A 26,441-nucleotide genomic window follows, 5' to 3' on the forward strand; every position below is an offset into this window, starting at 1 on the left:
AAGACACAAACACACCAGGAAACAAAGTGATGCTAAGGAAATGACACTATCTGAGGCCCTGCATGTTCTACACAGAATTGTTCTGGTGCTTCACTTTATGAAGGGTGTTCCCTTCTCAGGGGTTCTGCCCTGAGTCTGTGGAGGACTCTGTGGAATATAGCTTTCCATACTTGTTCTGGGGTCAAAGGAGTATGCAAAAACAAGTTATAGTCTTCATGTAATCATGATCACCACAATCTCACTGGACCTGCATGGCCAGGACTCAGGGAACAATGGCTTCACCCAGGCATGTGCACATGATTCATGGAGTCAATGGTCTTAGCTCTGCAGCATCTTACAGTTTTCTTCTTTTTTTTTTTTTTCTGGTTTTTGGTTTTTGCACACCTGGCAACGCTCAGGGATTATTCCTGGCTCTGTGCTCAGAAATTGCTCCTGGCAGGCTCCAGGGACCATATGAGATGCCAGGATTCGAACCACCATCCATCCTGGATTGGCTGCATACAAGGCAAATGCCCTACCGATGTGCTCTCTCTCCAGCCCTGTTTCCTACAATTTAAAAGAAAGCAAAGAAACCCTGATAAAAAATAAACATAGAAGAATTCCCATAACAGGAGAAAATAATTTTTGAAGAAAGAGCATCTGGAATCTAGGTGAAGAGTTTATGATAAGACCACCTGCAGAATTTGAATGTGGAAGGAAAGAAGTTTCCAAGCTTCCAGAATTGAGACACTTGAGTGATAAGGGATGAAATGGGGGTCAGGCCCCTCACTTCTTCATGGCTCCAGCAACTCTTTAGAGCACTGAGACTTAAACAGCCCAACTCAGGAAAACCTGGGTATCTCCAGAAGGAATATCCTTCTACCTGTGAAATCTTTGCCCTAAACACAAGTAAACAATCTGCTTATATGGACGAACCACCCAGAACCTCACTGTGCAGTGTTTGTGGTACATGATGTGAAAATGTTGGTTGGTGGCACTTACAATGCAGCTCTGAGATGAACATTTTAATGTTTCCCATATAATGCGAAACTCGACCAGACTTGATAGGCTCATGTCACTTCTGGAAACCCGAGGAGCACCTGGGGGCTTACCTGGGACTACACAGAGGTGACCATCTGCTGGTTAGCTTGGGTCATCATGGCTCTGCATAATATCCCGCTGTAATAATTAATACATAGCTTTCGGCTATCACCAGGGCTCAGGTTTTATTTGAGTATAATGAGGTCAGCCTTGCCAGCTGACGGGCTACTGGCACAAATTTGGATTAGAGTTCCTACACTTTATCCCCTTCATCACTCATATAAGCAAATGTTCTCCCAGCCTTCAAAAGTCCTTTACTTTTGAAGTTACTGGGTGACGTACAATTCCGTGGCCTCAGAAAAAAAACAAAGCATCACATCAAAGGTGCATTCTCTGGTGGACATTTTGGTTGTATCTTGGGTTTTTTTTTTTTTTTTTACTTTTACAATTCTCATTGCCTCTCAATGCACAAGTATAATTTCAGTAAGCATTAATTATTTCTTTGGTGTCTTGACGTCAAGTCATGTGAAGCCATCACGTTCTTAATAGAATTTCAAAAAAAAAGAAAGAAACAGATCAACACAACTCCACTAATGTTTGATTCTAGCAATGCTAGTACTCTTTAGAAACTTAGATAAAGAAAATTGACATGCTTTCCACAGCCCTATAATTAAATAGGCCTGCTGGGAAATCATACACAGTGGTTTATGATTCTTATGATTAATATCCATCAAGCACGGATGCCCATTTAAGTTGTGTTATCAAAACCAATAAGGCCCAGTTTTGTAATAGGTTAACTGCAAAATCACCATTTACCTTCACCACAATCTTTTATCTCATCACTAGTCTTTTCTTCTAAATGACACTTTTTGGTGTGTGTTAGCTCATTTTGAATCATGAATTGCTAACATATGGAGCCATTAACCAAGAAATAGCCTAGGCGCCTTCCCTGGTTAACAGAAATGGAGTTGAAAATTTAGCCCCCTGGTGTCATTATTGTAGCTCTCTATGATGGGAAGAAAATCAAATTCCAAGTTCTTCCCGCTTTCTTTATGCCTTTCACAGTAACTTTCAAAGTGTGGCGGTAGGCAGATTGGAAAAGCAATTTTTAAACTCAGAAATTAAATTAAACCAAAAGGCATGGGGTACTTCTAGTTCAAATAGTATTTCTTCCAGAAAGAACTCCCCAGTTAGGGTAATGATAATTACTATATTTTTTCAGGAAGAGCAGAGTTCCTGAATGAGTAAAGGAAGATTACAGAAGGAATTGATTGACTATTCCAGACCCCCCTCTGCTGAAAAGAAATGACAGTCACTAAAGTCTCCAGTGAATTAGTACCTGCTCTCTGGGGAGAGATGCATAGAAATAGGCATGAATACAGTACCTTCTCAAATTGTTTTCAATTCCTGTCTGTAAGAAGGAATTTAGGTAATTACTAGTCCAATGGAACTTTCCCCCCATTGAATAGTGAGAAAGTTTGGCCATTCAAGGGAGCATGTTTTATTACAATGGTTTCGATTTCTGCCATCCTTAATGATGTGGTTTAATCATCTCACTGATAATGCCTTTTTCTTCTTGCAGTCCTCAAAGAACTTTGCTTGGGGCAATGCAGAGATCAGTCTGCTTTGCCCACTGGGAGAAAAAGGGCTGAGCAACTTGAGAAAAGACAGAGAGCTCCTGGCGTGGCCAGAAAGCTAAGCAGAGTTCAGAATGGGGGTGAGTTTCCACCCCACTTTGACCATCTGGGACTCAGCCTGGCACTGAGACTGCTCTCACCATTGCTGATCAGCCCCAGGGAGAGCTTTAACTCTATCTCTAAATGGATCTCCCTCCCACCCCCACCCAGATAGAGGCAGCCTGGAAGGCAGCAAGCTTTGGGAGGTAACAACAACCCACTGACATTGTTGGGGCTTTTCCAATGTCAAATCAAGTGTTTTTGGTGTTAGAAATCAGGTTTCTTGTTATGGGGGGCCCTCTGTATTGCACATGTGCTGTTTCTAACATCTCCCCCTTTTTGGCTGCCCACTGTCCCTCCTTTTCTGGCATGAATGGTCTTAGAATAAATGCACAGCAGGTATGCAGGAATCAGGATCCTATCAGCAGGACCTGGGGCCTGCACAGAGCTCGACTTCCTGAACATATTGTACCAGGCTCAGATGAGAGCCTTCTGGGGTGGGCCCGCAGGCCCAGCTCAGAAACTGTAAAATTAATTCTTCCTTCAAGCAGGATTACCAAGTCACTCTGTCGCAAAATCATGTAGACCTTGAGCACTCTGGCTCCCCCCCTAAAGCCCTTGTACTCTTGCTGCCAAGGCTGGGCTTTAACTTTCTGGAAGATTTGCTACATCTTGAATTTTAAGGAAACTGGTCATCACTGCCTCTTTGCTTTCCTGCTTGATAAGAATTTAGCTCACTGCCTGCTACTCATAACTTTTTTTTTTGTCATAAAAGAGAATCTCTATTTGGGGGAGTTCCTTTTTTTCCTTTGGAGGTGGGAGGTCACACCTGCTGGTACTCAAAGTCTATTTCCAGTTATGTGCTTGAGTCACTCCTTTTGGTGCCAAGACACATCCCATTCCCAGGGAGCAGTAATTGGGGCTAGGCCTCCTCCATACTTTGTGGATCTTTCTCCATACTTTGAACTCTTTCTCCACCTGAGTTTTTGTCTTATTTTGTCCTTGTGGTCAAAGTTTGTCTACCACACTGCCAAAACACACAGGTGCCTGAAGGTCAGAATCTGGAGGATAGGGCAGACGTTGTTTGGCAGGCATTCTTATCTAAATTAATCTCAACCCATGCAGGAATGACCAGCAAGTCCAGTCCAGGCATGGCTTGCAAAGCTGACCATTATCTGTGTCTCTGGTCCAATGATGGGGCCACTCGGAGGAAAAGATCGCTCTTCCTACTGGTCGCTGTGCTGCTGTAGATATTGGCGCTAGCGAGCTCAATGATTATTTTCCCATCCTTTTCTGTGGACATTGTGCCTCCAGGTTTCACTGCTGGGAAATTGGCCAGTTTTTCAAGGACTGGGTAAAGAGCAAAATAAATATTTGTAGATAGTTTAGAAGTTAAAAAAAAAAAAAAGAAGTAATGCAGAGGTAACTGCACCCCACAAGAAGCAGAAAACCCTTATACTCAGTTGCCTTTCAGAGATATTAAAGCTTGAGAGATCCACAAGGTGGATTTTACTAATTTACCTGGTGGGGAGGTTGGGGTGGAGTGAGGGGAGAAGTTAGACAAAATGTAGAGAGATGAGTACAAACTTAAAAAAAAAAATCCCGTGTGAGCAATCGAAATGAACTGTGTAAAAAATAAAGTTGCTTTCTAAGTGTGTTCATTAAAAAAGTGCTTTATCCCAAAACATCGGACCAGCTCTCACTCTTTTCATGTGTTTACTTGGGGGTGCAGTTATGTTTAGGTCTTAAGGAGAATTCCATTGACCAGGGTTGCTCTTCCAGAAGCCGCTTACAGTTGATTCATCAATGGGGGGGGGGCAGATCGATTCTGCGTGGGAGAGTCAAGAGAACCGGGTCGTGACTTGCAGGGAACGTCCTAGCGCAGGATCCCCAAGAAAAAGTTTTCCTTCCTCGGTGGTGGGGGAGTCGCAGGCGCGCGCAGAGTAAAGCCGGGGTAGGGAAGCCCATCACCTGTTGCCCGGAGCGAACTGGGGGCCTGGCTGGGCTGGGGCGGCGAGCTGGGAGCTCGACCCGCCGGGCTGGGTCGGGGCCTGCGCTTTGGGGCGCGCGGGCGCGCGCGCGCTCCAGGGCAGACGGACAGACGGACAGACGGACAGACGGACGGACGGACGGACGGACAGACGGACGCGGAGCCGCGGGCTCGGGAAAGGGAAAGGGAAAGGGAAGCCGCCTCTGGAATGCACTTTTCTCGGGCCGGGAGCGGAGACGACTTTGGGGTGGGGTTTCGCACCGTCCCCTCCTCCCCTTCCCACCAGGGCGCCCCCCCCCCCTCCCCTTTCCAGGCGCGCTCTGGGAGCTCCCGGAACGGCCGCTCAGAAGTTTTCAAAGAGCGGCGCGCAAGGAGCTAGCTGGAAGCCGCGGGCAGGCAGGGACAATGGAAGACCTCGAGAGCCCGAAATGTGAGCCGCTCCCGCCGGACGGCAGACAGATGCGGGGTGAGTCGAGTCTCGGGGCTCCTTCTAACATGGAGTTCCAGGGACGGACGCGTGTCCCCGGCCGCTCGCTCGCTGGCTTTTGGAAAACTGCAAGACAAGACGGGGCGCCTGGCGGAGAGCAAAAAGCCTGTGCCAGCAGGGGTGGGGCGTTTGGGGGGGCGTTTTCCCAACCGAGCGGGGTGCGCGCTGCTTTTCTCACTTGGGTTGGACTGGTTCTCTGGCAGGCTTTTTTTTCTTCTGGAGCGAAAGAGCAGTGGCGCGGTGATGTCACTGCTGGAGCTTCGGGGTGTGTGTGTGTGCGCGGTGTTCCTAGGCAGTAGTGACAAATGTCTCGTCCTTGGCCTGAGTTCATTGCAGGAGCTGTTTGCGGGAAGATCTCCCCAGGACGGCAGAATTTCCATTCATTGGAAAAGGGGCCGTCCTCCAGGCAAATGCATGTGGGGTGCAAGTTTGGACCCTCTTTATTCTTGCACACACACACACACACACGGTGCAAGTTTGGACCCTCTTTATTCTTGCACACACACACACACACACACACAAACACACCCCCTCCCCAGGACGGCAGAATTTCCATTCATTGGACAGGGGCCGTCCTTCAGGCAAATACATCTGGGAGCATCTGGTGTGCAAGTTTGGGCCCTCTTAATTCTTGCCTGTACACACACACACACACACACACACACACACACATTTGGGCCCTCTTAATTCTTGCCTGTACACACACACACACACACACACACACACACACACACACACACACCTCTCCCCAGGACAGCAGAATTTCTATTCATTGGACAGGGGCCGTCCTCCAGGCAAATACATCTGGGGGCATCTGGGGTGCAAGTTTGGGCCCTCTTGATTCTTGCCTGTCCACACACACACACACACACACACACACACACACACACACACACACACACACACACACACACATTTTGGCTTGTTTTATTTCGTTGCCCCAAGCTGTAGGGGAGAGTTCTTCTTTGGGATGGTGAAGCTCTGTCATTCTCAGTCCCAGCGTTTGGACTTAATAGACAATTGTGGTCTCTGCTTCTTTTGGGGCCATTTCCTTTTAATTGTGTTTCTAAGACTTGTCTTTTCCGTAGGGAATTTCCAGATGTTTATTATTGTTCCAACAGGCATTTTTTTTTCCACTGGAGGGTTGACTGGAGTAAGGACCCTGTTCTTCCAGTGTCCGGGGTGTCCCTAGATTTTCATAGATCCAGTACATTCATAAGGCTTAGCTCCCCTCCAGCCCCCCAGTTGGGAGAGGGGCGGTTAGTAACTCCAAGAACTTGTCTGCTTTGGGGGCTATGCGTGGGAGTGGCAAGTATGCACTTGGGAAAAGGTGTGTGTGTCTTTTAAGAAGTAACCCATGACTCATCACCACTGAAAATGCTAAACGGAGCCAGACAGAAGAAAATGTCATTACAAAGCCTTTGCAAACCCCCTCCCCCAGTAAATAGGAAAGAAACTTAAGCTGAGGGAACCTCACTCAATGAATCCCTCAGACCTACCTTCTTGAATGCAGATTCTTCTGTGTGGCTACTGCCACAGCAGAGCTCTCTGTCCAGGTCAGGGGGTGCCACAAGAGATAAGACTCCCCCTTCTCTTCTTTTAGTGTGCCCCCACCCCAATCCCGCTTCCGAAGCAGGAATTCAAGCCTCTGGGCCTCTCTGGAAATAAATGACTCAGAATCTAGGGGGACAGTTAGAACAGAACTAATTTAAGAGTCAACTTTCCAAGGACCCCCACAGTTCAAAGATGCTTCAGAGGCTGGAAAATGGGGGGAGGGGTCACTAATAATTTATGTATTTATTAATTCACTAACTAGTTTGGAACAGTCAACAAAGTTGCCTAAAATGACTTGCCTTTATTGAATTCATGTTCCAAGGACCACAAGAGTAGAGCATGGCAAAAGACCACGAATGCAACTAAATAAAAAATAATGCAGCATGTTAGATGGCAGATCGCCAGATTTAGAAATGAAGAGCAACCAGTGAATTTTTAGTACAAGTATATCCTGTGTAATGTTGGCATATGCTGCTTGTGCTAGAACATTTTCTTATCTGAAATTCTCATAGTTATTGAGCAACTAGACTAGATGGAAATAAGATTTGGGGAAACAAGGCATGGAACTGGGATAGGTAGCCTGCCTGTCTGAGGTGGTGTCTGAGCATGCATTTGAAAGAGGGAGGGAAGAGTAAAAACAGTCTCCAAACAAGGACAAGATATGGGCCAGAGAGAGCTCACAGGGTAAGGCACCAACCTTGCATGCTGGTTGGTGCCTTAGTTTGATCCCTGCTAACACATGGCACCCTAGCTTAGTGGGTATAGCCCTGGAGACCTCAAAACACTACTAGTTATAACCCTGGAGCCCACTATTCCCAGACAACCCAGTACCCAAGCAGACCAGATCCTTTGATCCCTTATTTTAAACTCCCAGTCTGGCTGGCCAAGAATTGCTAGGAGGGGACCCCAGAACCTTCTGAGTCCCCCCAATAAAATAAGCCATAAACAAGATATAGCAGAAGTCTGGGAGGGAAGCCCTGACTAGACCTCCCAGCATCTGTGACACTAAAAGCTTGGACTTGCTTTCGAGGAGGTGAAAAGCTACTGGCAAGTCTAAATGTATCCTAAGGGATACATACATTTATACTTGATACAGTCTTGAGAATAACCTGAGAGCAAGGGTTGTCAGGGAGTTCAGTTAGATAATTTTTTTTCCAATTTAACAGAAAGAACAGGAGGGGGCAGAGAGAAAGAGTACAGGGCTTAGGGCACTTGCCTTGTGCACTGCCAAACTGGGTACAATCTCTTGCACCACACATAGTCCCCTGCCAGGAGTGATCCCTGAATGCAGAGTCAGGAGTAAACTATGAGCACAGCTATGTATGCCCACCTCAAAAAAAAAAAAAAAAAAAAAAAAGAACACCAAATAACATAGGAAGGAAGGAAGGAAGGAAGGAAGGGAGGGGGGGGGAGGGAGGGAGGGAGGGAGGGTGGGAAGGAAAGTATTTCTGGGAGATACCTTGGTAGCTAAGGACCTGCCTTACAACTGTGAGACCAAGGGTTTGATCCCTGCTCCCTCCCACATGCATGGATCAGGTTCCCTACTACACTGCTGTCTGGGATCTCTGGTGCCTCAAAAGTGTGTAAGCTTCAGGGCACACCTAGGTGGTTTGTGTGGAGCCAAATTGGGGTGTGTGACCTGGCAAGTGCTGTGAAGAAAAGCTGTGTGGGCACTGTGGCCAGGAGTACAATCCTAGGCAACTCACTGCCACCAGAATGTGCCTGAGCACAACTAAATGAGAGTGTGTGTGCAAATATGTGATGCTCAGCAAACACCAAACACATGTGCAACAGTGACAATAATAAAAGATAGAAGGGAAGTGGATGCAGATGAAAGGGTCCACTTGGAACAGGCAGTGCTTAGAGCATGAGGGAGTTTAGAAGATGAAAGAAGATGAAGCCAAGAGAATTTGTGGGGGACATGGGATACGAAGAGAAATGAAGAATCAGATGATGGTTTGATGAACTTGGTTATGTGCACTTGGGAGAGTGGAGTTGCCCCTTTACCTAAATGGGAAAGCATTTGAGAGGAGTTCATGAGAGGACTTGGAATGAGAGGGGCAACAGGAATCTACTAGAAGGAGACATTAGTATTAAGGTGCATCTGTAATGGCCCTTGAGAGACCTAGAAGGGACAGCAAAAGTGGAGCATGAGATAGTACAGTGGGTAGAGCACTTCCTAACACACAACTAACCCACGTTCAATCCTGGCATCACCTGGGTTCCTTTGTGCTCCGCCAGGAGTGATTCTTTAGTGTAGATGCAAGAGTAACCCCTGAGAATCACTGAGTGTGGACCACAAACAAAACTTTGAAGGGATCTTTGGTGCAAAAGAGACACTTGAGGAGGTCTGCTTTGGGCAACAAAGACCAAGGAGCTCCTAGGAGTTGACTGAAAGAGTTAGCATGAAGGATCACATGGATTTTGCCAAGATTTCTAAGATCTCATTGAATTTCTCAGGGGAAATGATGCTGGAAGGATCTTAATCTCCAGACGAAGGGTCACTCAGGAGGCCAGATGCTCACATCCTGAGGCCACATGTCCTGTCTTGTGCTCTCACACATCACTGTTTCTCTGGCTTTATTTGTTACTGACCCCAGGGTGGTTGCCTAGGGCAGAAATGAGTCCTTCCATCTTGACCACCACCTAACAGGATGCTTGGCAAGCAGAAGGTGCTCAGTCAAAAATGAGCTGAACTACAGCTAATCATTCTACCCCAGGGCTTTGAGCTTATTCATCTAGAGTTGATAAGGACCCCCGGGTGATCATGTAACTTGGTGTTCCGCTAGAGACAATTTGGAGAGCGGAGGAGAAAACTATAAATAATTTCCTTGGATAACAGTTGTAACTCGGAATGCCTGGCAAGCTCTGGGCCATATGGCTTGCTTTGAGGAGAACATGAATCTACTTCCATGGCTAAAGAGCAGCTGTTAGGAAGCTACAGCATGAACGTGCACTGCCAAGGGCGGCTTGGTTACTGGGTGAATATTTGTTTGTTCATTGGTTTGTTTGTTTTGGGTCACACCAGGCACTGTTCAGGGGTTGTTCCCATTGGTTCTGGGGGTTGCTCCTGGGTACTTGCAACCCTACAGTGCTGTGAATCAAACCCGGGCCTCCTACATGTAAAGCATGAACTCAGACTGTTGAGCTGTTTCTCTGATCTATTGGTTGAAGAGAATCCAATACTGTGATGTTCCTTTTGTTTTGTTTTGTTTTGTTGTTGTTTTGTTTTTGTTTTGTTTTGGGGCCACACCTGGTGACATTTAGGGGTTATTCGTGGCTATGTACTCAGAAATCACTCCTCGCTTGGAGGACCATATGGGATGCTAGGGGGTCGAACTGTGGTCTGTTCTAGGTCAGCCGTATGCAAGGCAAACGCCCTACTGCTGTGCCACTGCTCTAGCCTCTGTGATGTTCCTTTTGAAGACCTGTGTCTTCAGAGTGGTCTTGGTTCAGGGGTGCTCCATATGATACCTGCATCTGCCCACAGTACTCCTGAGGTGTCTGCCTTTGTGCTGGCCAGGACTATGTCCCTTTTCTGTTGTTGTGATGAGAAGAGCACATATGTTTTGTTTTGGCCTAGGGATCACAAATGACAGTGCTACTTGGAGTTGTGGGTGACATCAGAAATCAAATTCAAAGCCTCATGCTTGCAAGGCATAGACTGACTTGACCTCTAGGGTCCCCCAGTCCTTGGTCTTTAAGGGCTTAAGTCGCAAGGCACATGAGGTGCTGCCAGCCACCTGCTTGTACCTGACCTCTATTCACCAGTGGTTGAAGATACTTTTAGGATTTTTTTGTAGTCATTGTTTTGTGATGTGATATGTAAGTTTAACAAATTAATGTGTTGTATACCTTAAACTGACAACATTACATGTCAATTCCATTTCAAGAAAACTGAAGGCACGTGAAATAGTATAGTGGGTACAGAGTTTGCCTTGCATGAGGCTGTCCCAGGTTAGATCCCCAGTATCCCATATAGTCCACTGAGCACTGCTAGGAGTGATTTCTGAGCACAGAGCCAGAAGTAACCCTTAAGCATCCCTGCATGTAGACAAGACAAAAATTTTAAAGAAGGAAAAGGAATGAAGAAAGTGAGAAAGGAAAGAAAGAAAGAAAGAAAGAAAGAAAGAAAGAAAGAAAGAAAGAAAGAAAGAAAGAAAGAAAGAAAGAAAGAAAGAAAGAAAGAAAGAAAGAAAGAAAGAAAGAAAGAAAGAAAGAAAGAAAGAGGCTGGAGAGATAGCATGGAGGTAAGGCGTTTGCCTTTCATGCAAGAGGTCATCGGTTCGAATCCCAGCGTCCCATATGGTCCCCCGTGCCTGCCAAAAGCAATTTCTGAGCATGGAGCCAGGAGTAACCCCTGAGCACTGCCAGGTGTGACCCAAAAACCACAAAAAAAAAAAAAGAAAGGAAGGAAGGAAGGAAGGAAGGAAGGAAGGAAGGAAGGAAGGAAGGAAGGAAGGAAGGAAGGAAGGAAGGAAGGAAGGAAGGAAGGAAGGAAGAGGCCCGGAGAGATAGCACAGCGATGTTTGCCTTGCAAGCAGCCGATCCAGGACCAAAGGTGGTTGGTTCGAATCCCGGTGTCCCATATGGTCCCCTGTGCCTGCCAGGAACTATTTCTGAGCAGACAGCCAGGAGTAATAACCCCTGAGCATCGCCGGGTGTGGCCCAAAAACCAAAAAGAAAAAAAGAAAGAAAGAAAGAAAGAAAGGGGGCCGGGAAGGTGGCGCTACAGGTTAGGTGTCTGCCTTGCAAGCGGATGGACCGCGGTTCGATCCCCCGGTGTCCCATATGGTCCTCCCAAGCCAGGGGTGATTTCTGAGCACATAGCCAGGAGTAACCCCTGAGCGTCAAACGGGTGTGGCCCAAAAACCAAAAAAAAAAAAAGAAAAAAAAAAAAAAGAAAGAAAGAAGGAAGGAAGGAAGGAAGGAAGGAAGGAAGGAAGGAAGGAAGGAAGGAAGGAAGGAGAAAGAAAGAAGAAAGAAAAGAGAGAAGAAAGAAAATAAAAAGAGAAAGAAGGGATAAAAAGAAAAACTAGGGGGGACTAAGGAGGTTTGATGCCCTTACAGGGTATAAGCCTGGGGTGTGGTCTGGTTATTGACAATCAGGTCTTTGCTCAGAAAAATATGTCTCCAAATTGCCCCCATTAGTCTCTGTCACTTGTCCTGTTTTCTCCTTCAGAGCCTTGGTCACTTAGTGACATTTATGTTATAGATTATTTGTTGGTCTCTAATTCTATGGATTTTCCACAAGGTAAGGAAAGTCTCCTGGTGGCTATTCCATTTTGTCTCCTGACTTCTTTCTGGGTAGGAACTAACGATCAATAAATATCCATGTGAATGAATGAATCAATCAACTCAGCAGCACTTGGTCTTTGTCAGTGGTGTTGAGCTCTATGATATTAACAGCTGGAAAACAGGACCTCAGAATCTCTAACAGAATGTGCCTTTATAGTAATCAGACTGATGGCTATAGCAGCAGTCCCCCGATCTTCGTGGTTTAGCATAATTGAAATTAATTTCTGGAACACGATGGAATATGCAGTATCCTGACCAGGTGGTTGTTTCTCCTGGGTGGCCCATCCTGGGGCTGACCCTGTGACTCAGACTCCTTCTGTCTGGTCACCTCGACTTTCCCAAGGGCATGGGTTTCCATTCAGTCAGCCAAGAAGGAAAAAGAACATTGTGGAAGATTATTGAGGAGGTCCTGGCACAGCACGAAAGGTGGTGGGATGTCCTTGATATGAAGTAGTTTAAGAGCACCAACTGGAGGAGACAGTCTGGAAGGAAAAATGCAGCCTCTAACGAGGGCAGCAAAGGACACTCCACTGAGAATGCACAGGAAAATGTAAGCTCTTTGCTGCCCAGTCAGTTCTGCAGCCCAACAGTCCACCCTTTGCTAATTTCCAGGCAAAGGGAGTGTACAAATGTGATGGGAAAAGCTCTGCCTTAGAGTCTGATTGCTGGAAGTCACCAGATGAAGTGGATGACTCCTTCAAATGGGGCCACCTGTTTCATCAGGCATGAAATTTCAGAGAATCATCTTAGGGGGCAGGCATGGAATACCACAGTGGAGTGATAAAAGAGCCCCAAGTCCTTGTCTGAGCTCCTCCATCATCCTGGATAAGCCCAATGGTGACAAGACACAAACACATGGTTGAAGATGCCCCTTATACATGCCCTTCCACCCTCCACATTTCTCTGTCTCCTGTGAGCCACCTGAGCTGTTTTTGTGTTTTTCAACCTCAACCTAGTTCCAGAGTCCTTGAAAAGCATCTCTCTGAGGGGGCCTGGAGCTGATCAGTTTTGTCCTGGCAGATTGTAAAATGTTGATTGTTGTCTGGCTGCAATACAGTGTGAGACCCAAGGGTGTGCCCCCCACCGACAACCACAACTGATGTGTGTGAGCCCCACAACCAAGTGGTGAACCCCTGTGAGCACAGCATCTGAAAAGTGTTCCAACTACACAGCGGCAGGAAGGTGTACATAGGTGCAAGCCCCTGAGAGCACCCACCCAACACTGAAGAATAATAGAGGGAACAGAAGGGAATGACTGTTACAAAAAAAAAAAAAGACAAAAAACAAAAAAAAAACAAACTTTTTTTTTCTGGAGTTCCAGAAGCCCCATTTCTACAGGCAATGCTGGAAGGGGTGTTGGGGTGTTCCTTTATGCTGTGTTGTTTGGGGGCTATTCCTGGAAGTACTCAGAGATGACTGGCTTTATGCTCAGGAATGACTCCTGTTAGGACTCAGGAATTTATGAGATTCCCGGGATCCAGCCCAGGTTGGCGATTGACCCCTAGTCGCCTCCCATGCATGGCAGGCACTCTGCCCTTTATTTTATCTCTCTAGCCACAGTAGGGTGTGTTTCTGCCCCCAGAGCCTGTTTGTTCCTTTGCCTTTCTTCCAGCGAGCTCCAGGGAACAGTGCTCAGGGCTGTGTTATGACAAGGAGGGGCAGGGTAAGGACACTGGCTGCCTTGTCCTCCAGCTCCTGCCTCATTAATGGCTGACATGGCTTCCCAGAATAGCTATGTGGACACACCCGTATTTCAGTGTTAATACCAAAGTTTTTTCCAGACAAGAAATAAAATTGTGTTCCCATTTTCCTGGGGATCTTGAGGAATGAGAACCTGGGCGTTGGCCCCAAGGCTGGGGAATGGTGACAAGCCTTGTCAGCCTGTACCCCCTCATTGCTTTCTGTCCCTGGTCCCATAGTTCCTCATGGTTGAAAGGCCTCATTGTCCTCCTATTGCTGCAAAGGATGGGTGCCCCCATCTCCTGCAGAGATGGAGCTGGCATCTCTGAGTACCCCTTCTTCCCCCAGGGGAAAGCACATGTAGGTGGGAATCCAGGTGACTCCATGTGGGAAAAGGAGCCAGCTAGTTATGGGGATCACTACCCTGGAACAGGGTTGGGAGAGAGATGGAGACTGATGGAGCCTGGGAGGGAAAGAGAGGCAGAGGATGGAAAGTGGGGTCACCTCTGGAAGCTGTGGGCTCAGTCTTACAGCCTGCTTAAGCTTCCTGAGCTGCCTTAGAAGCCAAGGGAAAGAGGGAAGTTATATCAGGTCGATGTGGTCTTCCCAAAGCCCCCTGATGAGAGAAGAGAGGGTTAGAGAGCCTGAAAGTTGGGTTGCCCCTACAGTGCCCATCAACTGTGCTCAAACTCCCAACCCCAGCCTCCTTGCCCCTGTCCCATTGATTTCAAACAAAGTTAAGAACTTTTCCCTCTTTTGGGATTCTTGACCTCTTCAGAGAATCTTGGGCTGAAACAAAATAGCTCTTGTGAGTCTGTGTGGCAATGCGAAGCAGAACAGGACTCTGTGTCCCTGTTGGCATTTGAGGGTGACCGCTTCTCCGTGGAACCCAAAGTTCCCTACCCAGTTGTTTCTGGTCAAAGATGAGGGGAGTGGCACTGGCATTGCCTTTCGAGGAGCTGATTCCCACAGTATCTGGACCCCATTGAGTTATAAGCCCTGTGTGAGGGCTGATCTGTTAATCTGAGCCTCAAATCCAGAGCTTAGAATTGTGGGTTTTTTTTGCTGCACCTAACTTTGGTGTGTGGAGGAGCCACACTTGGCATGTGTGATTGGGGAGATTACTTCGACTCAGTGCTCGGGAATTACTGCTGGCAGTGCTCAGAGGACCAATCATGTGGCTCCAAGGATCAAACCAAAGATCAAACTTGATCCTCCCACAGGCAAAATTTGTGCTTCAACCCTGGAAACTCTCCTTCAGTCATGAGCAGAACTTTTTTTTTTTTTTTTTTTGGTTTTTGGGTCACACCCGGCAGCGCTCAGGGGGTCACTCCTGGCTCTATGCTCAGAAATTGCCCCCGGCAGGCTCGGGGGACCATATGAAATGCCGGGATTTGAACCACCGACCTTCTGTATGCAAGGCAAATGCATTACCTCCATGCTATCTCTCCAACCCCACGAGCAGAACTTTTAAAGATAATTCTCAAATTGGCTCTTATTAGAAAATTACAAGATTTAGGGTCCAATGTACCTGCTTAGTAGCTACCCCTAATGTACATACATCTTGAATGTGGTTGACTCATCCTTCTCTGATTCAGGTGGACCAGGAGGCAGAGAATGGTTGAGCTATTTGCTTAGATTTAGCATCAAAGGCAGGACTCCTGGGAAACTTATAAATGTCTTCTTATTTTCCCTCTGAAACACCAGTGAAAAGCTGCCCTCCCTTGGGGCCTGAGCATCTACTGAGTGGCCCTGATTCACTCCCCCTATTTTGTTCTATTAAAGGGACAAGGAAATGGCGCAAAAGGTCAGAGTACTTGCTTGGTATGCATAGGACCCCGAGTTCAATCTTCAGCATCCCATGACCTCTTGAGCACCACCAGGTAGAGCCTGGCAGCCCCCAACAGCACTTGGAAGAGTTACTTTATTCTGCTAAAGGAATTAAGAAACACTTCCCTTTTCTGAGCTGGACTCTCCCAACTGGACACCCTATCTGTTGGCCACTGGGAAAGAAAGGAGTCCCTATTCTTGTCCTCCATCCTAAGTAGGGGCATTGCCAGCCTCTGTTCGGAGGCAAATCACATCCCTTTTAGATCAAGTCCATGTCCATGGGCCTTCATTGCGCACAACCCTCAGTCAGCACCGCTTACAGTGCTCTTGCTTGGCATCTGCCAATGGGGGGAAAGAGAATTTTCAGGTGGTTCCCAAGATGACGGTGGAAACTACTTTTGATGTTGGGGATAAAGCAAGTGTTTCAAAAATCACCTGCAAATGCTAACGTTATTTTTTTTAATTCTGTAAGCCACAGGAAACTACAATTAAAAGTAAATAATCCATCTCATCTCGGGAGGGAGTTCGCTGGTTTCTAATTACAGATAAGAGTGTGCAGGAAGCCTGCAAACTAGACAGCCCAGTGGGCTTGTTTGGAAGAACTCAGGAAAAGGCAGAAATAGCAGAGGGCTGCTGTCACCTCTTTATTCCGAAAGTGTAGGTTTCTTTTCAAATTTTTAATACTTTTTTGGATGGTTGATAGTTTCCCCTTCTGACTTCAAAAATATAACATAACCCGCTAAGTTACATTCAAGCATGAACAGCTGCCACAGACCCTCTTGGTGTTTTCAGTAAATGAGTTTTCTAGTGTGAAATCATTAATTGTGAACTGCATTATTATCATTATTATTAATATTTTTTTATTGTTCTCTTAGAGCAAGGGAAAGGCAACCTGCATGTCACGTCCTTAGAAGATGCGGAATGTCGCAGAACCAAAGAGCGCCTCTCTAACGGGAATCCTCGCCCTTCGGTGTCCAGGCCTTCCCGCAACATCCCTCGTAGACACACGCTAGGGGGTCCCCGAAGTTCCAAAGAAATCCTGGGAATGCAAACATCTGAGATGGATCGGAAAAGGGAAGCATTCCTAGAACATCTGAAGCAGAAGTACCCGCACCATGCTACGGCCATCATGGGCCACCAGGAGCGGCTGAGAGATCAGGTAGGGCTAGCGACCCCCTTTCTTCTGCCGCACTTGTTCATGGCAAGAGCCAAGCCATGTGTGATTTAGCTGAGTGAACTTTGTTTATCCTTGTGCTGCTCCAGATTTGTTGTGGGGCAGAGAGAAAAACCCAAAAGAGTGGGTAGCTCCCCAAAGGGCCTCCAGAGGCAACAACAAGAGTGTTTAAAGTACAAGCACTGGGGCCAGAGAGATAGTATAGCATGTAAGGCTTTTTAGCCTTGCATAGAGCTGACCCATTTTCCAGCCCTGGAATGACATATGGTTTCCTGAGTGCTGCTAGGATTGATCCCTAAGCACAAAGCCAGGAGTCAGCTGTGAGGACCTTTTCAGTGTGACCAAATAAAATGACAAAAAGTGATGATGATGATGATGATAATAATAATGTGCAGGCAATAGTGCACATTTTGTATATTGGAGACTGGTTCAACTTCTGACACTGGAATTAATTAAAGAAACAATAAGAATTATTTTTGAAGTGCAAGCAATAAGGGGTTTTACTGGAGTGAGTAAAACTTGGTATTCACCACTGTGGTCACTGTCACTGTGAAAGCTTATCACGTTGACTTCATGAATGCATGAACACAGAACCACATTTTCATGGTGAAATAATGCAGAGGAATAAATGGGTGGCAGAGAAACAGAAATCAACCTTTATTTCTGCCCTCTACACTTTGTAATATCATTGCTATTTTCCTACTTGCATGCTTGGCTTTCTGCTGATATCAGATACCTATTTACTCCGGCTCTCTTGACAACAGTCACCCAGTGAAGACTGAGCAGGTTTTTGGGCTGTATGTGATGATTGTTTAATAGGCTGTGCATGTTTGGGAGTCACCGGAAATGAGAGGTCTCCTAGGCTGACCTTTCCTCTGCTATTATCAGATTGATCTTTGAGGATGAAGGATAGAGGGAAGGCAGCCGGAAGAGCAACCAGCCTAACCCACAGTCAGGCTGGCCGTGATGGAGCAGCAGTCTGGGTAGTTACCCCAGCGATGTCTAAGTGCCTCTGCTTTTCATCATCTGTGGAGAAGGGTATCAGCTTTGACCTAATACATTAAATCTAGACTTCTCCCTCAGCCTCACTTCCTCCCTGAGATCTGCTACCTTTGCTTTGATGAAATCGTGACCGGAGTGCCTAGATTGTGATCTGTGTTGTGTGTATGCTAGTTTAGTTCTCTTGACCAAAAGGCACAAACACCCCAACCCAGGAGAAATGAAGCCAGCATCCTGTTGATGCAGACAAGAGAGATGCGTTCTTCAATAATTGAGAAAAGGGAAGCAATCTTAGTTCTAAGTAGACAGAGAAAGTTAGTTCTCTTTTCTTTTCTTTTTCTTTAGTTCTAAAAGTATTTTTCACTTGGATTCTTTAATTTTTCTCCCCAGTTTTATTTAGATGTGATTGGATAGAGAGAGAGCCAAAGCCAAAGTAGGATTTTTCTGCCAATAGTGTTGTACTTATCCATTTCAGTAATGGAGCGTGTCTTTATCATGAGCCATGCTATGATGCTTCAAAACAAGAGGTGGGGTTAGGGGAGATTATGCAAAGGGCTAGTGCACATGCTATGCATAGGGAGTTCTTAGGTTTAATCCCCAATACCTTTAGTTTCTCCAGTATTGTGAGTGACCATAAGTATCAAACCAGTTATGGGCCCCCTACAAAAAAATTTATAATGGGTAGTATTATAGTAGTATATCCAGAAATGCTGGGGATTGAACCTGGGGCTTTGCATATCTTCTACCACTTTGAGCAACATCCCTTGCCTTTGCCCCATATTTTCTCCAAAGTGGTTCACATGAAGGAAACTCAAACTTGGGTTGAGTCAGTCACACTTTGTTAATGGAAAGTTGCCTTATAATTCTGTTTAAGCTTGAACCAAGAACACTTACTTCCTCCACTGTTCAATAAAGGGGCTTTCTGCCACCTAGTTACTCTATCTTAACAACTGTCACCCCATTGGACATTGGAGAGGGTTTCATTGTCTGGACTGTGTGTAGGCTGTATGTGTCGGCTTATGGAATAAGCTGTCTACATATGAGGTAAAAGGGGCCTTGTGTGTAGGGGCTGGAGTGGACTTGGGATAAAGGAAAGGATACATTTTTTTATGTATTGAGTAAGAAAGCAGATGATTAATGCATGGTTTAAAATGGAAACTTAGGGGCCGGAGAGATAGCATGGGAGGTAAGGCGTTTGCCTTTCATGCAGGAGGTCATCGGTTCGAATCCCGGCGTCCCATATGGTCCCCCGTGCCTGCCAGGAACAATTTCTGAGCCTGGAGCCAGGAATAATCCCTGAGCACTGCCGGGTGTGACCCAAAAACCACCAAAAAAAAAATAAATAAATAAAAAAAAAAAGGAAACTTAGAAGTCACCCTCAGAATGGGATCGAATGTCTTGTCAGGAAAGTTCTATTGTTGTTTTGGTTATGCTTTGTATTGTAATTGTTGCTACATCAATGACACACTGGTTGAATTGGATAAAACCACTAGATAGGCTGAAGGTTACTGAGGATGCAGGAGTCAGATGATGAGAATGAATGAGCCACATTCACATCTTGCCATGTCCCTTTCCGCCCAGGTGGAGCTGGCCCGTGGCAATTCAATTATCCCTTTGCTGAGAAATTGGGGACAGATTCTTGTGTTTTTGCTGCCTGCATCTGTATGTATAGTTTTGGTTTCCTCACTGAGCTCCCAGAACCCTTGCTCACCACTGTCACCAGAGGACTGGCTGCTCATGTGTGTGATATTTCAGCTTCTGCTTCTTGGACTCTGAATCCCCATTTCCACTTGCCCCTCCTCTTCCCTCCAACACCCTTTGTTCCTCCCTGACCCCCTGACTAGGCATTCCTGGGGCTTCCTTTGCTGGAAGATCACATGACCAGCAGACAGGAGGAATTTAAATAAATGAATCTGACGCACTTCTCCAGATATTGAGTTTCTAAATACCACATGCCTTTCTGTGCTGTTTTCCTGGCTGTGTCCCAGGGAAGTGGCTTCAGGAGAAGGACGCGTGTGGGTGAGATGGAAACTGAGACTTGGACAGAGCTGAGTCCAGCACCTAACTTGAAAGGTTTTAAACCCTTAAGGCCCCCCAAAAGGAAAAAATAAAGATACACTTTAGGTTTCCTAATGTGAATCCAAGCCCAGAAGGGATTCATGATGATACGTTTCATGAGATTTTGGGTCTGGGTTCACACATGCTTTTTCTAGGGGAGACCTGGAATATAAACCCACCTGCACTGTAAAAACTAAACCCAAGACTGGAATTTGAGTCTTTGAAATATAAGACAAGAATTGGCTTTAGTCTGAATTACTGACTTTTGAGAAAATAAATGTGTAATGAAGCTTTATTTGGTGAATTTTAACTATCTCTGCTTTCAGGTCACTGATACCTAACTACTAGAGTACAACTAAAGTATTATAAAATTTTTTATTTAGGATTGGAGAGATAGCAGAGCGATAGGGTGTTTGTTTGTCTTGCAAGTGGCTGACCCAGGACCAATGTTGGTTTGAATTCCAGCATCCTATATGGTCCTCAGTGCCTGCCAGGAACTATTTCTGAGCCAGGAGTAACCCCTGAGCCACCCAGGGGTTTATGGGGTGACCCATAAAAACAAAACAAAAAAAAATTGTTTAGTCACTATAGATAACAAAGTTTTTTTTTTTTGTTTGTTTTTTTTGGTTTTTGGTTTTTGGGCCACACCCGGCGTTGCTCAGGGGTTACTCCTGGCTGTCTGCTCAGAAATAGCTCCTGGCAGGCACGGGGACACCGGGATTCGAACCAACCACCTTTGGTCCTGGATCAGCTACTTGCAAGGCAAACGCCACTGTGCTATCCCTCCGGGCCCTCAAAGTTATTAATTCAGACATACACTGTTCTAACACCAATCCCTCCACCAGTGTCCACTTCCTGACACCAGTGTCCCCACTATCCCTCCCAGCCACCAGCCTGCCTCTGTGACAGGCATGTTGAATACCTCTTGGCTTTGTGGTTTACAGCACTGTTGCAAATGTGGCTTCATGCAGAGCAAGTTACCACCTCTCAGCACCCCTTCCTTCTCCTGGTTGACCACTTCCGTCCATCATTGTTGTAGTGTTTTCTTCCCTTTATTATTGAAATTTAAAGAGGCTTTCTTAGCCCCATCTCCTGTCTTTACAAAATGCAGATGACTATTATTGATGCTTTGTGCTGGTCTGCAGAGCAGTCTCTGGGGCCTTTTCTAGTATCCAAAAATAAGCTGCTGGGGGCACAGGCAGTAAGTACAATGAGTAAGGCTATATGTGCATCTGGCTGATTTGGATTTGATTCTCAGCATCCATATGGTCCCATGAGTACTGCCAGGAGAATGCAGAGCTAGGAGTAACTTTTGAGCATCGCCAAGTTAAAAACAAAAACAAAAAATTAAAAAACAAACACCCCCCCAAAAGCTTCAAAGGCTCTTATTTTATATTTAATATCTTGGACTGAAGAAATAGTACAACGTGGAAGGTATTTGCTTTACACAGACCCGACATCAATTCTTCGCACCCCATATGGTCTCCTGAGCCCTCCAGGAGTGACTCAAAATGCAGAGCCAGAAGTAAGTTCTGTGCACAGTTGGGCGTTATCGCCTGAAATAAAATAAATAATGTAGGTTTTACTTTTCTTGTCCTCCAGCATTTGAGTACCCGAAGAGCCTTCTTAGTTGAGATTGCGTTAGTGTGCATGATTCTTTGTTTAGGGCTCCAGTTCCAGGGCTTTTCAGAGTCTGTATTTCCACATCCACCTCAAATTTCCTTGCCTCATTGGTCCCTTTGCTTCCCCAGCCCCCGCCTTCCAGGGGCCACATTCTGAGGTCTATGGTCAGTGTCCAGGGGCTGTTTTTTCATGTTTTTTTTCTTTTCCTTGTGCTTTGCTGCTCTCTGTCCCATATAGGAGTGACGTCATCCATTCTTAGTTTTTCTTCTTGAAGATGCTTATATTTCCCATTGTCTGACCATAATTTGATTATATTTTGATACTCAATTGCATATGTCTTTATTTTTATTTATTTATTTATTTATTTACTTATGTATTTATTTATTTATTTTTGGTTTTTGGGCCACACCTGGTGGTGCTCAGGGGTTACTCCTGGCTGTCTGCTCAGAAATAGCTCCTGGCAGGCACGGGGGACCATATGGGACACCGGGATTCGAACCAACCACCTTAGGTCCTGGATCAGCTGCTTGTAAGGCAAACGCCACTATGCTATCTCTCCAGGCCTGCATATGTCTTTATTTAAAAGTTTTTTTAAAGTAATAATTAAATGGGGAACCAGAGACATAGTACAGAGAAGGTTAATGCATTTGCCTTGCAGGCTGCAACCATGGACATGGGCTAAAAAGCCTCTTTTAATTTCAATTAAAAAAAAAAAGGGAAGAAAACACTAAAACAATGATGGAGAGATTTGATGGACTCCTGAACACCACCAGGGGTCATTCTTCATTTCTAGGAGGTGAAGGTGATGGACCACTCTGATCTCTGATCCCCCCCAGTGATGCTTGGGGAACTCTAGTTAGAGTTGAAGATTAGATTTGGGTTGCCTGTGTACAAGACAACCAGTTTACCATTCTGTACTGAACTATGCTATATTACCCTGTGTACTTAACCACTAAGTTATTCTTTCTTAGCGTAACTTCTGATCACAAAACCAGGAATAGCTATATCATACTGAAGGGCATGACCCCACATTCTCAAAATAAATACAAATGATAAATCAAATGATAAATATAAAATCAAATGATAAATTTTAGTCAATTCTAGAGCAAAACAGCATGGTTTTTCTGAAAAAAGCTTTCTGCATTTTTTTTTCATTGAAAGAAAGAGAACTTTTCTGAGATAGTTCTGAGTATGGTAAGGTCTGTATTTCAGCAGGTTCTTGCAGGCAAGGCTGTTGCACAGTGAGACAAATTGGCTGCTTCTCTTTCAGGTTCGCCTTCATAAAGAAATGTGCCAGACTGGCTTCTTACCAACCAAACCTATTTTCCACTCCAGTTCCTTCTGGAAATTGAAAGTTTTTCAATCTTTATTCCCAGTTGCTTCCCAGATGCTGGGGGATTGAACCTGGGTCAGGCATATGCAAGGCAAGCACCCTACCCCCTGTACTATGATTCCAACACCTCACATGAGTCTGTCTGGTGGGCACAGATGAGGAGAAACATGTAAACCCTTAGGGAAGGTGGTGTGGGCACAGCATTCTTCATTCCTAGATAGTGGACCACCATTCACTGCAGTTTGCTGGGCTGCTGTCTGCTGTCACCTTGCCACCATGTTACCCACGGAAAAGTAGGAAAGTAGCTTGAGACTGTGTGTGATAGAAAACACAAGTAGGAGTTGATTCCACTAGTTACAAACAGCCTATAAATAAGGGACCCAGGGAGAGCAGGCATAAGGCTGTAGGTTCTGTTCCCAACATTGGCTAAGAGGCTCGGGTGAGGTGTGAACACCTCTGTTCTTTGGGATTTCTGGACCATAACCAAGCAGAGCAAAGTGCCCCCAACTAAATCATATGCAAACTCTGATTGGCCCAAGCACGGGAAAATGGAAGGGCAAGAGAGGGATAAAATAAAGCTTTTTAAAGTTTTTAAACTGCACTAGGAGCTGCAGGGATGCAGAGGTGCAATAGGACTCCAGTAGGACCTCACCCACCTCCCAGCACTTGTGGGGTGTTCCTAGTGGTTCTCAGCACTGCAGGGCCTGCGAAGCACTACATTATTCAACCCTAACATTGAATCTTTAGGCCTAGTTGGCTGTGAGTTGCCAAGGGTGATCTCTGAATCCTCCTCAACAATACTTAAAAAATTTAACTTCAGGGGGATGGAGTGATAGATGGTACGGCAGTGAGGTTATTTGCCTTGCATGAAGCTGACCTGGGTTCAATCCCTGGTGCTCCACTGAGCCTGCCAGGAGTAATGCCTGAGCACAGAACTGAGGTAAGTCCTGAGCACCTCTGGATAGGATCCGAAACTGTAAGGAAATAAAAGGCAGTAATAAAAATAAAAGAGAAGGTGCTTTATTGGTGAAGAGTTGTATGGAATTTGGAGTTACTGACTCTGGAGCAAACTCAGTACATCCCCTTCCTTTGATTGACAGTTTCTTCCCAGAGGAGAAATCCTTAGATTTGTCCAGTACCAAGAATAAATGCCCAAAGTTAGTAAATAAGAGATGTATCAGCTACATCACCATCAGAGATGAAAATCCAGCTGAGGGTTGGCAGAAAAAAAAGGCAATCTCACTCGCATTTCTTCAAAACTCATTAATGCAAAGTATTAATAATGAAAAGTGGAGGAAATCCCATTCTGGATAAAATAAGTACATGTTGAGAGACCTATGGAAAAAAATTCAGGAGACCTTTGAGAACATATCTTGGTGGAATTCTAGTTCCACAAAGGATGTAATGTGTGTCCTCCTCAGGATTTGTATGAACTTGACCTTCAACAGGCAAAGCTTTGGGTGTAGAACTTGTCCGAGAGAGAGGGTGCAGTGATCCTCAATTCAATCCTGTGCAGCTCAGAAAGCCTGTGATTTAAAGGGCTTTACTGTTGCTTCACAGACACCGGATGCATAAACAGCAGAAGAAAGGAAATGCATGTTGGGGACGTAATGTTTTTTTGTGAAGAAGTTATTTGCTGTCGCAAACCAGAGATAAAAGACGCAAACTGCCTCGGTGCACCCTGCCCTCCCACAGGCACGCTCTCAGCAGCTGGCTGCGCCCATGAAGTTTGAGTTGGAATAAGAGCAGAGCTCAAAAGAGATTGCACCCTAAAACTGAGCAAAGGCAGGAGCACCTGGATTGGCAAATGCTGAATAAGCCCTGTAGTTTCTCGGTGCTCGTCATCAAAACAAATTTTTTCTCTTGTATACAGTTGTTTGGGCAACTCTGTGGAGGATCTATTCTTGCACGATTTAATTATTCAGACTATTTCCACCATCTGATCTTATCTTTGTTTTTCTTTTATTTTTTATTTATTTATTTTGAAAGGTTGGGTAGTTGTTGGATCATATCTGGGAACAAACTGTGTGGATTGCTTGCAATGCAAGTGCTTTAACTGTGATGCTGTGTCTAGCTGAGGAGGTGAGGAGAAAGAGAGAGAGAAAAAGAGAGAGAGACAGAGAGAAGAGACGGGTCATGCACAGTCTTTTTGTTTATTATTTATCTAATAGGAAAGCCAGTGAATTCTTTTTTTTTTTTTTTTTTGGTTTTTGGGTTGTACCTGGCAGCGCTCAGGGGTTACTCCTGGCTCTATGCTCAGAAATCACTCCTGGCAGGCTCAGAGGACCATATGAGATGCCGGGATTCAAACCACCATCCTTCTGCATACAAGGCAAATTCCTTATCTTCATGCTGTCTCTCCGACCTCATGCACAGTCTTAACTACATTGACCCAGGTCTTACTTCCCTTCACTTTAGCATCTTGGTTTGAGTCTACCACCATCCGGAATAAGTGGCTTATTCAGATTTTGGCTGTGGAATTCAAGTGTAAGAAGGAAATACCTCGTTTTCTTTAGTCAGCTCACCTAATTGTAAGGAATGCTTTCATCCACCCTGTTGTTCCTAGCCTTCATAACGATCTATACAATAGCATCAATCACATTGTGTATATAATATAAATAGATGAGCATATTTATACCTGTCTGCAGCAGCATCTTTGTGTCTTATGTTTGATGAATTTAATTATATCATGGCAGACCTTCCATCACACTGGATTTCTTTATCTCAGAGTACCTGTTTATAACTTAAAGAATAGATATGATGCCTCTGTCATGAGTGAAAAACTTCAACAGATTTACATTCTTGTCTTTCCCCTTTGTCTTAAATTTGTTTGATGTATAGAGGTAGCAGAATCCAAAACTTGGAAATATGCAGCTGTATTTATAGATACATGTATCAGCAAAGCATAGAAAGTAAGACTGATGGGGACTAAAAATTCACGAAGAACATAGTCCATTCACTTAGCAGGGGGTTGGAGCCCTTGTGAAGGGCTAGCATAAAAGGTTTAGTTTTAAAATCATCTGCTTTTTTTTTTTTGGTTTTATTTTTTGGGTCACACTCAGCGGCACTCAAGAGTGACTCATGGCTCTGCATGCAGAAAGCACTCCTGGCAGGCTTGGGGTACCATCATGAATGGTAATAAAGAAAGTAGATCTAGCTAAGATTTTCCTCTTAGAGTTATTGATTTATTCTAATCCAAAGGGAAAATACTAGATGGGTCATGTTTACAGGCAGAGACCGTTAAGTTATGTGAACTAAGGACTGGATGATGGGTTTACTGACCAATTTCTATCTAAGTTTGGGAAAGGGAGACATCTTGACACTTAAGACATTGAATACAAGGGCTGGAGAAATTGTTTAATAGTAGGGCACCTGCCTTACAGTCAACTGGAGTCATTCCCCGGCACTTCCAAATGGTCTCTAGAGCTCACCAGGAATGATTTTTGAGCACAGAGCTAGGAATAACCCCTGAGCACTGATGGATATGCCCCAAAACAAAATGCAAGTTCTATCTTTTAAAAAGTAGAATTAAAAGAAAACAAATGTGAACAGAGAGGGCAGTGGAATACTTAATAGATTATGCCACTCAAGGAGCTCTCCTGGAAAGTTTCTCAGGTGACTGGTATTTTGAATCATAACTTAGAAGGGGGGGTAAAGTGCCTTTCAGGAGAACAGGACTGTTGCCTGGGCATCTTGTGGCAGGGACTCAGTGATGAGAA

The 26,441-nt window shown here is 45.2% G+C and overlaps 1 protein-coding gene across 3 annotated transcripts in view; it reads left to right on the forward strand.

Moving 5' to 3' along the window:
* KIAA1217 (KIAA1217 ortholog) overlaps positions 1 to 26,441 on the forward strand; it is a 742,062-nt gene that overhangs the window by 430,474 nt on the left and 285,147 nt on the right. For 2 of the 3 annotated variants that reach the window (XM_049777749.1, XM_049777748.1), the window contains exons 1-2: positions 5,072 to 5,152; positions 16,411 to 16,694. In XM_049777749.1, the coding sequence (XP_049633706.1) occupies positions 5,092 to 5,152; positions 16,411 to 16,694 (345 nt within the window). In that variant the 5' untranslated portion in view covers positions 5,072 to 5,091. Of the gene's footprint in view, positions 1 to 5,071; positions 5,153 to 16,410; positions 16,695 to 26,441 lie in introns of those variants that run through there. The other variant, XM_049777747.1, reaches the window with a different exon arrangement.

Source organism: Suncus etruscus, chromosome 7 (genome assembly GCF_024139225.1).
Source record: "Suncus etruscus isolate mSunEtr1 chromosome 7, mSunEtr1.pri.cur, whole genome shotgun sequence".
Classification (NCBI taxonomy): domain Eukaryota; kingdom Metazoa; phylum Chordata; class Mammalia; order Eulipotyphla; family Soricidae; genus Suncus; species Suncus etruscus.